The sequence below is a fragment of the Solanum pennellii genome, chromosome 5 (assembly GCF_001406875.1).
Source record: "Solanum pennellii chromosome 5, SPENNV200".
NCBI classification, from domain to species: domain Eukaryota; kingdom Viridiplantae; phylum Streptophyta; class Magnoliopsida; order Solanales; family Solanaceae; genus Solanum; species Solanum pennellii.
The window spans coordinates 10,826,913-10,841,343 of NC_028641.1; the positions used below are offsets into that span (position 1 = coordinate 10,826,913).

At 32.5% G+C, this 14,431-nt stretch overlaps 1 protein-coding gene across 1 annotated transcript; it reads right to left on the minus strand.

Annotated features, from left to right (window-relative positions):
* Positions 1–8,973: 8,973 nt before the first annotated feature.
* On the minus strand, positions 8,974–10,833 carry LOC107019301 (glucan endo-1,3-beta-glucosidase 8-like). Its single transcript, XM_015219834.2, has 3 exons — positions 10,490–10,833; positions 9,669–10,402; positions 8,974–9,365 (listed from the first exon to the last, which is right to left on the minus strand). The coding sequence occupies exons 1-3, from the start codon at positions 10,831–10,833 to the stop codon at positions 9,031–9,033; spliced, it is 1,413 nt and encodes a 470-aa protein (XP_015075320.2). The 3' UTR covers positions 8,974–9,030.
* Between the last annotated feature and the right edge of the window lie 3,598 nt (positions 10,834–14,431).

Below are 14,431 nucleotides of genomic sequence, written 5' to 3' on the forward strand. Positions count from 1 at the left end.
TTCGATGTGAAGAGTAAAAAACCACGGGACCATGACACCAAGATTAATCACCAAGAGATAAAATATTGTTCTCCAAAATTGGCCACAAAACAAGTGCCAAACAACGAGCAACAACAAAATAAGATTGCACCAAATCTAGAGAATTAAAGGAGCAAAATCACCAATTTCGCAGCTACTGTTCACGATAGCAAAACTGAAGCTGCAGGCCACCAAATCCAACTCTTTCAAATCCTAATCAAAGATTGAGATGAAGATAATATGCTGTCCAAAAATCAGCTCAATCGGACAAGAAACGAAGCGGGAATCGCAATTTGAAGTTGGCTGTTAGGGCTGAATTTTGACTGCGAAAACTGCTCTCTTTCTCTCTTTTTGGCTGCTGAAAAAACTCTCTGTGTATATGAAAATAAGACCTAAATAGGCTTATATTTGCCTCATAAGAATGGGCCTATGGGCAAAAATGGGTTGGTCCAAATTGGGCTTTTATTTATCCACATAGGAAGGGAAAAAGACCCATAACCCAACAATTCTCCCCCTCACGACTATGTGGAGGAGACCGCCATCCCGGCGACCATGCAACAATCTTCAAACTTCCCTCTTGGCAAAGCTTTAGTCATCATATCGGAACCATTGTCATTTGTATGAATCTTTTCAAGCTCAAGCAACTTAGAATCCAACACATCTCGAATCCAATGGTATCTCACATCAATGTGTTTAGACCGACCATGGAACGTAGAATTCTTGCCAAGATGTATAGCACTTTGACTGTCACAATAAAGCACATACCTCTCTTGAGCACAACCAAGTTCCCCCAAGAATCTCTTCATCCAAAGCAATTCTTTACAAGCTTCAACGACAGCAATAAGCTCAGCTTCTGTAGTAGATAGAGCAACACATTTTTGCAACCTAGATTGCCAAGACACAGCTCCCCCTGCAAAAGTAACCAAGTACCCTGAAGTAGACTTGCGAGTATCAACATCACCAGCCATGTCTGAATCAGTATAACCACAAAGAATAGGCTTCCCTGTACCAAAACACAAACTCAGACTAGAAGTGCCACAGAGATATCTCATAACCCACTTCACAGCATTCCAATGTTCTCTTCCCGGATTAGAAAGAAAACGGCTAACAACTCCAACAGCGTGAGCAATATCCGGTCTTGTACAAACCATCGCATACATCAAATTACCAACAGCTGAAGCATAAGGAACTTTCTTCATATCTTCCTTCTCATTATCACTAGAAGGACACTGTTTCGTGCTCAATTTGAAGTGCATAGCTAAAGGTGTACTGACAACCTTAGCTTTGTCCATGCTGAATCTGCGAAGTACTTTCTGAATGTACTTCTCTTGTGATAATACCAATTTCTTGGCCTTTCTATCACGGACAATCTGCATGCCAAGAATCTGCCTTGCTGGTCCTAAGTCTTTCATAGCAAAAGACTTACTCAACTCTTGCTTCAACTTCTGAATCCTGCAAGTATTATGACCAACAACAAGCATGTCATCAACATAAAGCAACACAATAATAAAGTCACCATCAGAGAACTTTTGCACAAAAACACAATGGTCTGAAGAAGTCTTCTTGAATCCCTGCTGACTCATAAAAGAACCAAACTTTCTGCACCACTGCCTGGGAGCTTGTTTCAAACCATACAAGTTCTTCTTCAATTTGCAAACATAATTCTCTTTACCCTTGACTTCAAAACCTTCTGGTTGATCCATATAAATTTCTTCATCTAAGTCACCATGGAGGAAAGCAGTTTTAACATCCATTTGCTCAACCTCTAAATCTAGACTTGCAGCCAAGCCTAGAACCACACGAATGGATGACATCTTCACAACTGGAGAGAATATCTCATCAAAATCAACTCCCCTTTTCTGATTAAATCCCTTGACAACTAATCTAGCTTTGTACCGTGGAACTGGATTACCATCTTCATGTTTCACCCGAAAAACCCACCTGTTTTTCAAAGCTTTTCTGTCTTTAGGTAACTTAACCAAATCAAAGGTATGATTATCATGCAAGGATTTAATCTCATCTTCCATAGCATCAAACCACCTTTCTTTTTCTTCACTTTCCATGGCCTCATCAAGACTCTCAGGTTCTCCCCCGTCAGTCAAGAGTACATACTCATTGGGAGAATAACGAGATGAAGGAATTCTCTCTCTACTAGATCGTCTGAGAGAACTCTCTGGAGCATCTATAATTGGTTGTTGGACAACCACATCATCTTGCACTGGAGCATCAACAACATCATGCCGGTCATTCTGAACATGATCACCATCTTCATTATCAACTTGATTTTCATCATTATGAAGATTTTCTTCCGGTGCAATAGTCAAAGGAACTGGATCAACATCAACTAAGCTCTCACTACTCTGAAAATCAGCCTTGTCAGCTTTGTCAAAATCTTCAATTGTTTGGTCTTCAAAGAACACAACATCACGGCTTCTAACAAGTTTCTTCTCAACAGGATCATAGAAACGATAGCCAAATTCATCTTGACCATAACCAATGAAGATACACTGCCTAGTTTTAACATCCAACTTTGACCTTTCATCCTTAGGAACATGTACAAAGGCTTTACACCCAAAGACTCTAAGATGATCATAAGAAACATTCTTACCAGTCCAAACTCTGTCAGGGACATCACCATCTAAAGCAACAGCAGGAGATAAATTGATAACATAAGCAGCAGTATTAAGTGCTTCTGCCCAAAAGGAATCTGACAGCTTAGCATCTGAAAGCATACATCTAACCCTCTCAACTAGAGTTCTGTTCATCCTCTCTGCTAAACCATTTAACTGAGGAGTCTTTGGAGGAGTTTTCTGATGCCTAATACCCTGCTCTCTGCAATATCTATCAAAAGGACCAATATACTCACCACCATTATCTGAGCGGATGCATTTCAATGTCTTCCCTGTTTGTCTTTCAACCAAGGCCTGAAAACTCTTGAACACATCAAGTACTTGATCCTTGGACTTCAAAGGAAATACCCAGAGTTTGCGAGAATGATCATCAATAAAAGTCACAAAGTAAAGTGCACCACCATGAGATCTTACCTTAAAAGGACCACACAAATCAGAATGTACCAACTCCAGCAAATCAAGCTTTCTTGAAGGCGGATGACTCTGAAAAGAAACTCTTTTCTGTTTACCGGCTAAGCAATGAACACATTTCTTCAACTTTGCTTGTTTCACTCCAGAAAGCAAATTTTTCTTAGCCAAACTATCAATCCCCTTCTCGCTCATATGACTCAGCCTTCTATGCCATAACTCTGATGAAGTATCATTCTCCACCAAATTTACCGAGTCTCTAGACATGGAGCCCTGAAATACATACAAGTTAGACAACTTGTCACCACGGGCCACAACCATCAAACCTCTAGTAAGCTTCCACTGGCCAACACCAAGTGTATTAACATAACCCTCATCATCAAGATATCCCACAGAAATCAAATTCAAGCGAACATCTGGAGCATGCTTGACATTATTGAGAACTAGTTTGGAACCATTGTTACTTTCCAAACAAACTGTCCCAATGCCAATAACTTCAACTTCATGATTATTGCCCATTTTCAACGTTCCAAAATTACCTGGAGTATAAGAAGAAAATAATTCCTTCTTTGGCGTGACATGAGAAGTAGCACCAGAATCCACAAACCAGCTAGACTCATCACGAACAAGATTAATGGCATTTGCATCACAAGAAACAAGAAGATCATCATTAGCAACAACAGCAACACGATTTTCATTATCGCCTTCTCTCTTTTGTTGTCTCATATCTCTCTTGTGCTTGTAACAATATTTCATGATATGCCCATTCTTGTGGCAATAGTCACATGTAATATTCTTGTATTTAGACTTTGACTTGCTTCTACTTTTACCTCTATCATTCTGACCTCTGGACTTGTTTCTCCCCCTATCTTCAGTAACCAAAACATCGGAGTGTGAAGCTGAAGAAGATGAGGCTTGAGATCTTCTTCTCATTTCTTCATTCAAGACACCACTCTTAGTATATTCCATGGTTACAACACCACTGGGAGCAGAATTAGTCAAAGAAACTCGAAGAGTTTCCCAAGAGTCTGGCAGAGTATTAAGAAGCCAAAGTCCCTGTATCTCATCATCAAACTTTACACCCATTCCGGACAGCTGGTCAAGAACACCCTGAAAATCATTAATATGATCAGAAATAGGAGTGCCCTCTTTATACCTGATATTCATTAATTGTTTCAATAGGAACAACTTGTTGTTGCCAGTCTTCGAAGCATAAAGTGTCTCGAGCTTGTCCCACAAACTTTTGGCATGTGTCTCATTCACAATATGATTTCTAACATTATCTTCAACCCATTGTCTAATATAGCCACAAACCTGCAGATGCTCAAATTCCCATTCTTCATCATTCAAAGACTGAGGCTTATTAGAAGCAAACACAGGTAAATGCATCTTCTTGACAAATAGAAGATCTTTCATCTTGCCTTTCCAAATATGATAGTTACTACCATTTAAACACACCATTTTGCTCATATTTGCCTCCATCATTCAAAACGACAATCAACAATAACCAATGCTCTGATACCACTTTTTAGGACCGAAAATAAGTAGGTGTAAATGCTGAAGCTAGCAAAGCAAACCTCGAAAGACCACGAGTAAGAAGACAACGAGAAATATACCAAAAGACACAAAGATTTAACGTGGTTCGGTCAATCGACCTCCGTCCACAAAGGAGATGAGCAATCCACTATAAATATGAGAGTACAAAATACAGAGGGAAACAACCTCAACCAATTCACTCAGAATACATGGGAGGTTCACACAAGTGATAACGTATCAAGCTTTTGACCCATAAATTCTCCCCCTAACCAAAACTCTCAAAGCCTTTAAGACTACATTGTGAATGCTGATTAAGTTAGAAGGAACATTCCTCTATTTATAGAGTCCTAAACCTTTTTCCTACAAGAAAAGGATTAGTCAATCCAAAATCTTTTCCTAAAAGGAAAACCTATTTATGATAAGAAATCAGGACAAATAAAACCTAACATGTTGTTCTCTCTCCTTATTATAGCCTTTACTTTTTCTAATGTTTTCCTTTCTTTGAATATGAATAGTTGTAAATGTTTTTGGCACTACTTTGACGATGTTTTAACAAAGACTTTTGGGAAGAGTTCATGATTAAAAGTCATAAATATAAGGGAAAATGCATAAAATTTCTTCTAAACTTGGCAACATAATTTAATTTAACACTTTAACTTTACAGATAATTATTTACCTCTTAATTTTATTTCAAGTGAATTTAATAGCACCTTACATATACAATTCCAGTTTCATATTCATGAACGAAGTGCACGCACGCCACCTAAGTGACACCTCAGTGCCACATCGATGACATGTCAGCTAATAAGAAAAGAAAATCTTTATTTTTACTTCCCCACATCTTTTAAAAATTTTATTTTCACTCTTCACCCACCCTCTTCATTATTTCATTTGGGTCAATTTCTTAACATCTAAAATTTCACATTGATTGAGTCATTTTTTTCATTGCTTCATAATTATTCACTATTACTTCCATCGATACTTATATCAATCACCATATTTTTTCCCCAACTAGGTGAAACTATCAACTTATACCAACAATGACGATTTTAAATTTATGCAGAATCGATATGCCAATTTTTTAGAATTGTTGTTACTTTTCTTGTTTCACTTCTTAATGCATATTCAGGTATAGATTAAGTAACGTTCAAAGTTAGATTATTTTTTAAAATTTCAAAAGTAAAGAATAAAGAAAATTATGTGAGTCTTAAATGTGATTTTCTATTTTTGTTTAACGAAAAAATGTATAGGATGTAGAGTTTGATGAAGGAGAAAGAGGATGGGTTGGGGTTAGGGTAGGATGCGGTGGGAAATTGAGAAAGAAGAGACAAGCAGGGGAGGTGGGGTTTTGAGAAAGGGGTGGAGGGGTTTGAAGAAGAAGAATGGGGTACGTGGGGCTTCTTTTTTTTTTTTCATTATATAATGATAGTGGGATCATTATTTTTATTTTAAGAAAAAAGATTTACGCGCCTTTAACTTTTGTGCTTTTCTTTTGTTGTCACGTCATCTGTTAAGGTGGTATTAAATTCACGCGAACTGAAATTAGGGAGTAAATAAACATCGGTTTAGTTTAAGTGCTAAAGTAAATTATGCTGTCAAGTTCGGAGGAGTTTTTATGTATTTTCTTGACCTTTGTGAATTTAAAAGAAAATAGAAGACCTTTGTGAAGAACTGAGGTAGATCCGGTATTATATTGTACTTATATTTGTCTATGAAGTGTATAACGAAAGAAGAATATTTTGTTGGAATCACAAATCCTATCCCTTAAAAGAAGCTTTAACCCTTAGGCCTGAAACGACTTTTATGAGTTGTCTCAATATTGACCGACTTTATTTTATTAGTTCTAGGTACTTCATTTGGCGTGCGGCAACATGCTTGGCGATTAAACGTGTAGAAATTCCCTACTCCTAATTTACTTGAAATAGATTCAATGTTAAGCTCCTAGTTTAGTCCCAATATAAAATGACATTTATAACCATTAGTAATTTTTCGGATGAAGGAAATTTTAATTTAAAACTCAAAAAGGCAAATAAGTCGATCAACTTTTAGTGAATATTTTGATCAATCAACATTTATATACATTCTTTATAAAAATTAGTTTTTGGTAACGTGCTTTGCACGTTGATTCCAAACTTTATATTGCAAATGCTACATATTATTGGACTTTTTCTGTGCTATGATAAAGAAAAATCAAAACTTACTGAAAATGAAAAAAAAAGAGAAAGAAGATACAGAGCAACAACTATAAGTTCATGATATTAGAAAATCTTGCAAACTTTGATGCTACTTTACTGACATATATAATACTCTAATTTAAGGATAAATAAATACTCAAACATATATAGATATATGTATATAATAAAAGTATTTATCCCATAAAATTAACGATTATGCGTGAAAAATTAAAACTAAATTGATACATATGTTGAATTCCATCCTTATCAATTCAAATGCGATTAGAAGTCATGTGAGTCTTGATTTGACCCAAACTCATGATTTTTTTTCAAAAATTAAGTAAATAAAAAATGGAGATAAATGTATAGTAAGACTGCAGAATGTAAAAAGAAAAATGCAATATTGCACAATCAAAATATAAAAATATGAAATAATAAACTATCAGTTGTAATACTTCATTAAATAGCCGAAACATAAAATGATAGAGACGCAGTGAGCTAAATAAGAAACAGGCTTTGAAAATTATGTTGTAAAATTATATATAAAAAAAAGGTTGCATCACACATAAGCAGAAACAAAAATCTTCAAAATCAACAATAAAAAAATTGAGATACTAATGAAGAATTAGTTGAAGAAAAGAAAATAGTAATATATATGTATACTAAATGTAGTGACTGGTAGTATTTTTTTTCAACATTATTATAACTATCAAGTTTGAATAATCAAGATAGTGATTTTTGAGCTTCTCAATATAAGTAATAGAACAATTAAAAAAATGGAATAATAATGAAAATTTTTAGATAGCTTATAAGTAATGAAAAAAATCATTTATTAATTAAACTCAAACAAAAAAAGATTCTTCAAATATGTATACTAATTTAAAGGGTATTAATGTTTATCACCAATTTAAAGTTATTTTAGTAATTCAACTTTCAACTTTGTTTGTTTTTCACTTTTAGTACAAAATATAAAATATTTTATTTTTGTATATATGTGTTTCACCAATAAATTGATTAATATTATATACTCTATGAAAAACATATGTTACACGTTTATTTCAAAATACTTAGTATATAACTTATTTTGCAAATAACAATTTTAAATAATTCATATATTTTTTAACTTTTTCTTAATTGAAAAATAAAATTCAAAATGTAAACTTTATAGAAATATACAATGTCATAACCAAAGAACAACAATAATAGTAAGGCAATCATATTTTTTAGCCACAAACTCAAATGAAAGCCAAACAATAATTAGTTAGTGAAAAAATAAAAATAAACAAAACAAAATCATAAATCTCATAAATCAATAAAGACAACTAAACGAACAAACACAAAATAATAAATCTTACCTTTTTTGTTGATGGTGCTGAGAAACAATCCAAATGAATATCATATATTCATACTTTAAAACATCAAAAATAGATTTAAAAAAACTGACAAATTGAGAGTACGCAGACATATGAAAAATACAGCTAGTACTTGTTTTTTTTTTTTCACAATTTCTTGGAATGGTTTTTTAAAATATCCCTTGTTACATGTGAAAATACAAAAACTAAATCAATGAACAAAACTTAAAACAAAAAGAAAATGAAACGATGAAATGTAATTGTTAAGGGGAAAAAGTTAATGGGGATAGGACTCCACAATGAGACAATGTGGACTTCATAAAAAGATTCCAGAGTTCAGAGCATATCAAAAGCCAGTGATAAATATTATTAAAAGTCGGAAGGTTAAAGAAACAATAATTAAAACTCAATAATTAGGGGAAGATGTAAGAGTTTTTAATTTATAATAATATTTAAGGAAATTGATGTAATTAGCTTATTTGATTAGATATTTAGTCAAAATTTTATTTAGTAAAGAGTAAGATAGTAATCCAATTTTGAATTTGGAAGCTTGCTAATAATAATAATAATAATAATAATAATAGTAATTTATTATATTATTTTGATGATTAATAAATTAAATATAAATATAAACTATTGATGATAAATATTATTAAATTAGATATTTTAATTAGGAATCAATCTAAGGAAGCGCAAAAGTCATTGACATTTTTATTAAAATGATACAATTTAATATTCAAATTAAATAATTAAATATTTCTATAACATTTTAATTTATAGTAGGGGTAAAATCGTAATTCAACTTTTAACCTTTTTTTTTTCACTTATAATAATATAATAATATATGATATGATATGATGATAATAGGTATATAGATAGATAGATATAGATAAAGGTAGAAAAATAGTTAATTTAGTATCTCCTGGTTAATCCAGTTCCACCATCCACCACCTCTGCAGTTAAGATCTCAATTGGGAAATCGCAGTCTGGAGTGGAAGGATTATTTGTTGTTATGGTTGCTCCTGATAAGTTGCATTTCCGCAAATCTTGATTAGAAATTTGGTAAAGCATATTATATGCATAAGACACCTTCTCTGTGAAACTGAGGTTATCACACGTTGCCCCAGCGCCAAACGCACTGCAGTCTGATTTCGCACAGGCAAACTCGTAATCTTGCAACACTAGGGACTCGTTGTGATCCGTTTTACCATCAAACACACACCATCTGTTTGGCATTCGCACGGTACCTTTTCACAATATATATATATAGATAGTCATTATATGGCACTATGTAATCCACATAAAATGGGAACGAGGATACACGATGTATGACACTATGTAAATTGTAATCCATATTCTTTCGATCATATAGGTATATATGCACAAGCACACGACATACACAATTAGCTTTTGAAAAATGGTAACAACCATAATTTTAGTTTTAAATAATATTGGTAGCTTTGAAATGTTAAATGCAAGAAAAACAATGTGATATGAAGCAGAGGAAATTATCCATGTTTGATGATCACACAATTGAACATAAGTAGTACCTTTGGCAACCGAGGGCTTGACATCTCGGTTTTGCAGGGTGAAATCAATTTTGTACTTGGGTACACCATCGTGTTTATAGACACCCCAATGTCGTTGATAAGGTCCGTAATCTGTAACAACCAAATTCTCATCTGTTAAGCTAAGGAGATACATATTTATATCTTTATTTGGGCGTAGTGGAGTTCCCTCCTTCCTAGCAATATATTGAAGAAGGCCGCGGTTAAATTTTTCAGCATTTTTTTCACTTGCACTCACATATCCATCTGTAGGCCAACCAATTTGTCCGACAATAATCTCCATATCACCATAACCTTCCTTTGCTAGAGCAGAAACAAGTGTATCGTACATGAAAGTAAAGAGATTAGTGTAGGTGTTATTTCCATCTACGATTTTGAACTTGGATTTATTATTGAAGAAAGCAAAGTCCACATCAAATCCGTATGTATAAACTGTATAGATTGGGAACATATGGATAACGAAAGGGGCACCAGTTCTGTTAATGCAGTCGAGAAATTCCAACATTTTCCCCTTTATGTCTTCTCGAAAATCACCTTCTGATGGCTTGGTAACATTTGTTAAAACGTCCGTGAAATGAGGAGTTGTTGCTTTGATATCTGGGAGGTTGAATTTATCAAGGGCATCTCTCGTCATATTCAGGTAATGGATAGTACCATTAAATTGTTTTTTCATGTATAATGATTTTGTAAAGGGTTCGTTCCCCACGTACACATACCTACAAATCAATAACATCGAGTTCAAATCTAGATTAATGAAAGGACAATAATCTACTTGTTTTGATTATTAAATTCATCACATCTACCTGAATTTAACTCCTTTTTCGGAATAAACCTTGATACGTTCATGAATATAGTCGTCCAGTTGCTTTTGCTCGACAACATTTTTTAAATAGTTCTCTTGTAAGGTGACAATGAGACCGATATTGGTGTCAGCAAAAGCATCAAGAACATGAAAGCTTGGTTGAAAAAGTCTCAACTCTGAAATTCCGTTTTGTAAGAGTAAATCCACAATCATTGATGGAACAAGCTTTTGTGTTGCCATCCTCCCCCAACTTATGCCCAAGTAAGCGCCTACATGAATCTCACCACCAAACAATATCAATGGCATCAATAAACTTATCCAAAGAGAACTTATCTTTCTGTACATTTTGTGTTTTCTATTTCTTCGATGATATTTTAATAAGTAAAAATATTATGGTATATGAATAATGTTTCGTTTTATGTCTAGGCGCCTGTAATACAGCCCGCCTAATGGAGGAACTCCGCCTAAGTTTGTAAATAAGAATTTGTCAGAAAAGGATCGTAACTTTTCCGATCAAAAGATTTAGTCATGCAATGAAGCTTGAGATTTTTCCCTTCTAAATATATCTACCATGTTGTGTTTGTGTGATTGTGCATGATCGTCGGAAAAATATTTAAAAGTGGTTTATAACTTTCTCAAAATAGTATGAGAGGAACATTCTTATCTATCGTCTTTGAATAGTAAATAAAGAGGAGTTTCTCTTGCGATACAATCTTATCTATCTGTCTTTGAATAGTAAATAAAGGGGAAACTTAGGTAAATGTGATATAATAAAAAAAATATTTACTATTTATAGCAATAATACTTTTTTTATTTGATCACTTTTAATTCATTTATAGTACAAGTTTAATACATATTATAATGAACAATTTATTATTCACATATAATACAAGTTTTAGTGATGGATAATACATTTATCACACATTCTAATACACTTTTAAGACAATGTGACCATTTTTTACCAAACAAACACAATATATTTCAACAACAATTATAATTCGAATATATTGCATAAATAATTCACTCTTAATACATATTACAGATTTATCACAGTATTATTATAAATGGTAATAAACAAAACGTATCGCTAAAATCAGTAATTATTTTTTAAAATGTATTAATTCATGTAATTTTTCCTAAATAAAGAGGAGTTTCTCTTGCGATACAATCTTTAGTTGAACTTTTCAAAAAAATTAAAATTATTATTTATTTTTATTTTTTTAATTTTGTTTTAAAAAAATACTTTTACTTACTGCCAAAATAAACAGGATTGTCTTAACCCCTAGGCCACTAATGTCGCTTGAGGCACCATATTTTTTGAGGCCCCATTTTTAAAAAACAATAACTTATACATGTTATTTTTAAAGAAAATTTATGTGTACTGTGAGTGCTATGATTTCTACTAAGGAAAATGGATATGTGATGAATATAAACCTGGTTTTCATAAGAAACAATTTGATGAAAATATGGATAAGGAAACCACTAAGTTCCTTGAAGACTCTTTAGAGTTGATTACTTTATATAAGTTTAATAAAACAAAGTATTTTTCACTTCAAAATTTGAACCAATTAAAGCATACAAGAATATTTTTTATTTCTTAATTAGTGGTAAGATATTGAGATTACTAGATGATGAAAAATTTTTAATAAAATATTGTCTTAATGTTGAACTTTCTTTAACCGATAATAGTTATTCTGATATTGATGATTTAGATTTATTTTTAGAATTAAACGTGTTAAGAGGAATAATAAAAGTAGAAGATAATGGTCTAATGAAGATACTCAGTTAAATAAAAAAGATTTCTTTTTCAAATACACATATTGCTTGTAGGATAATGTTAACAATTCTGGTAACCGTTGCTTCAGCCGAATTTTTTTTAAAATCAAAATTGATTAAATCTTCTTTAAGATTAACGATGTCTCAAGAGAGATTGAATGAATTAGTTATATTATCATTTGAAAAGGATTATTAAAACAGATTATAAATCAGTACTTAATGACTTTTCATCTAAAATAGCTAGAAAATTATATTTTAAATAAAAGTATATATGACGAAATAAATAAAATATTAAAGCCCCTCTCTTAAGTTTCACTTTAGTCCCAATGTTGTTGAGTCGGCTCTGTTAATAAAGTCGAACTTTTTTTAAAAAAAATCCTCCATAGAAATAAGTACAAGTAGTGGCGTAGCCAGCAATTTCATCAAGGGTGTCCAAACTTTTAATAGTATTTTTTTTAAAAATAAAATGATAATTTAAACTACCAAAACAATAATCAAGCTAAGCAATATTTAATTGAATATAAGAATATTTTTAATAGAATTACAAGTGTATAATTCAAAAGTAACATAAAAAGATAAATTACTATTGAAAACATGATTCAAAAATATTTTTACAATTGTACTCGACGAAGTTTCATATCCTGAAATGTTTTTATAACAGACTCATTAGAAATAGTATGAAATACTTTCTTTTATACATAAGGCACTATACAACCGTCTAAAAACTCATCATCCATTCGGTTTCGCAAGCCATTTTTAATATACTTCATTGCCGAGAAAGCTCTTTCGATGGTTGCAATAGCAACTGGCAAAAGCAAAACAAATTGGTTATTTTGTTATAAAATAAAAGAACGAGAAGAAAAAAAGAGAGAAAATTATTGAGATTCTATTCTTAATAATATGGTGATATAATTTGGGTAGTTGTGTCTTGTATTTATAGAGAAAGAAAACCTTATTCCATAAGAATATTTTTAAAAAAAATTAAGGAAATCTTATTCTACAAGGAAAAGGTATTAAATTAAGGAAATCTTATCTATAAGGAAAATGTATTAATATTTAAGAAAATAATTCAATTTTTATTGAAAAAATGCACAAGGAAAAAATATTAAATTTTAGGAAATCTTATTTCATCGTGAAAAGATATTAAAATTTAAGGAAACAATTCATTTTAATTGGAAAAATATAATTTGTGTTAGAGGGAATTCGATCTTGGGTCAAGGAGGGATTCATGACACAATTTACCAACAGGACACTAAAAGTTTATGCTAAAACTTTGCATGTATTTTTAGTTAATTAAATTCGAGAAGTAAAAAATAACTATAAAAATTAAAATGCGCGGCGGGGAATCAAACCCGGACATACTGTGGGGATTTCGCCAGCCATTGCCAACTCGACTGCGTCTTGTTTAGTTATTTTAGGGGGTTCAACTTTTATATATATCAATATTGAATCAAAATTTCTCGTGCATATATAGCGGGGGGGGGGGGTTTCGACGAAGGGTGTCCAATTGGACACCAAGGAGCCTACGTGGATCCGCCCCTGAGTACAAGCAAGGTTTCTAGGTCTTACCTTGTCAATCCTAATGAGGTAAAAAACCTCTACTAATTAATAAGTATGAAGAAAATAAGATTTAGACAGAACTAAGTATTGTATGATCATCACATAATTTGCAATACACTCTATGATGATATTACAAATAAGAACACTTGAATAGTGTACAAATGTATAAAACCTGAAGAAAGTTATGTTATCAACCCCAAATTTAGTTTTACAATTGTGTGAATTAAAAATGAAAGATAGCCATCTAAAGTAACTTGATGTATTTTCATCTCATCTTCTTCTTCAAATCTGTCAAACTCGATAATTCATCATTTCTTCTTGTATATATTGGGTCTTGTTGAAGCTATTGACATTGTCATAAGGTTCTTCTTTGCAGTCGCATCGCTAGGTGCTTTGGAACAAAGTCTCCATTCACTTTACCATTCTAACTATGTTACCTTCCATGTGTCTTCTTTTTGTTTTTGTTGTGTCTACTTCTTTGATGCTGAAGTGAGATATCATGTAACACCCCGTATTCAAAAAAGACCAAAAACTAGTTTTTCAGAAAATCTACAGGTGCAACAGACGGATGTCATCGACGGACCGTAGCCTGACCCGCGGTCCATCC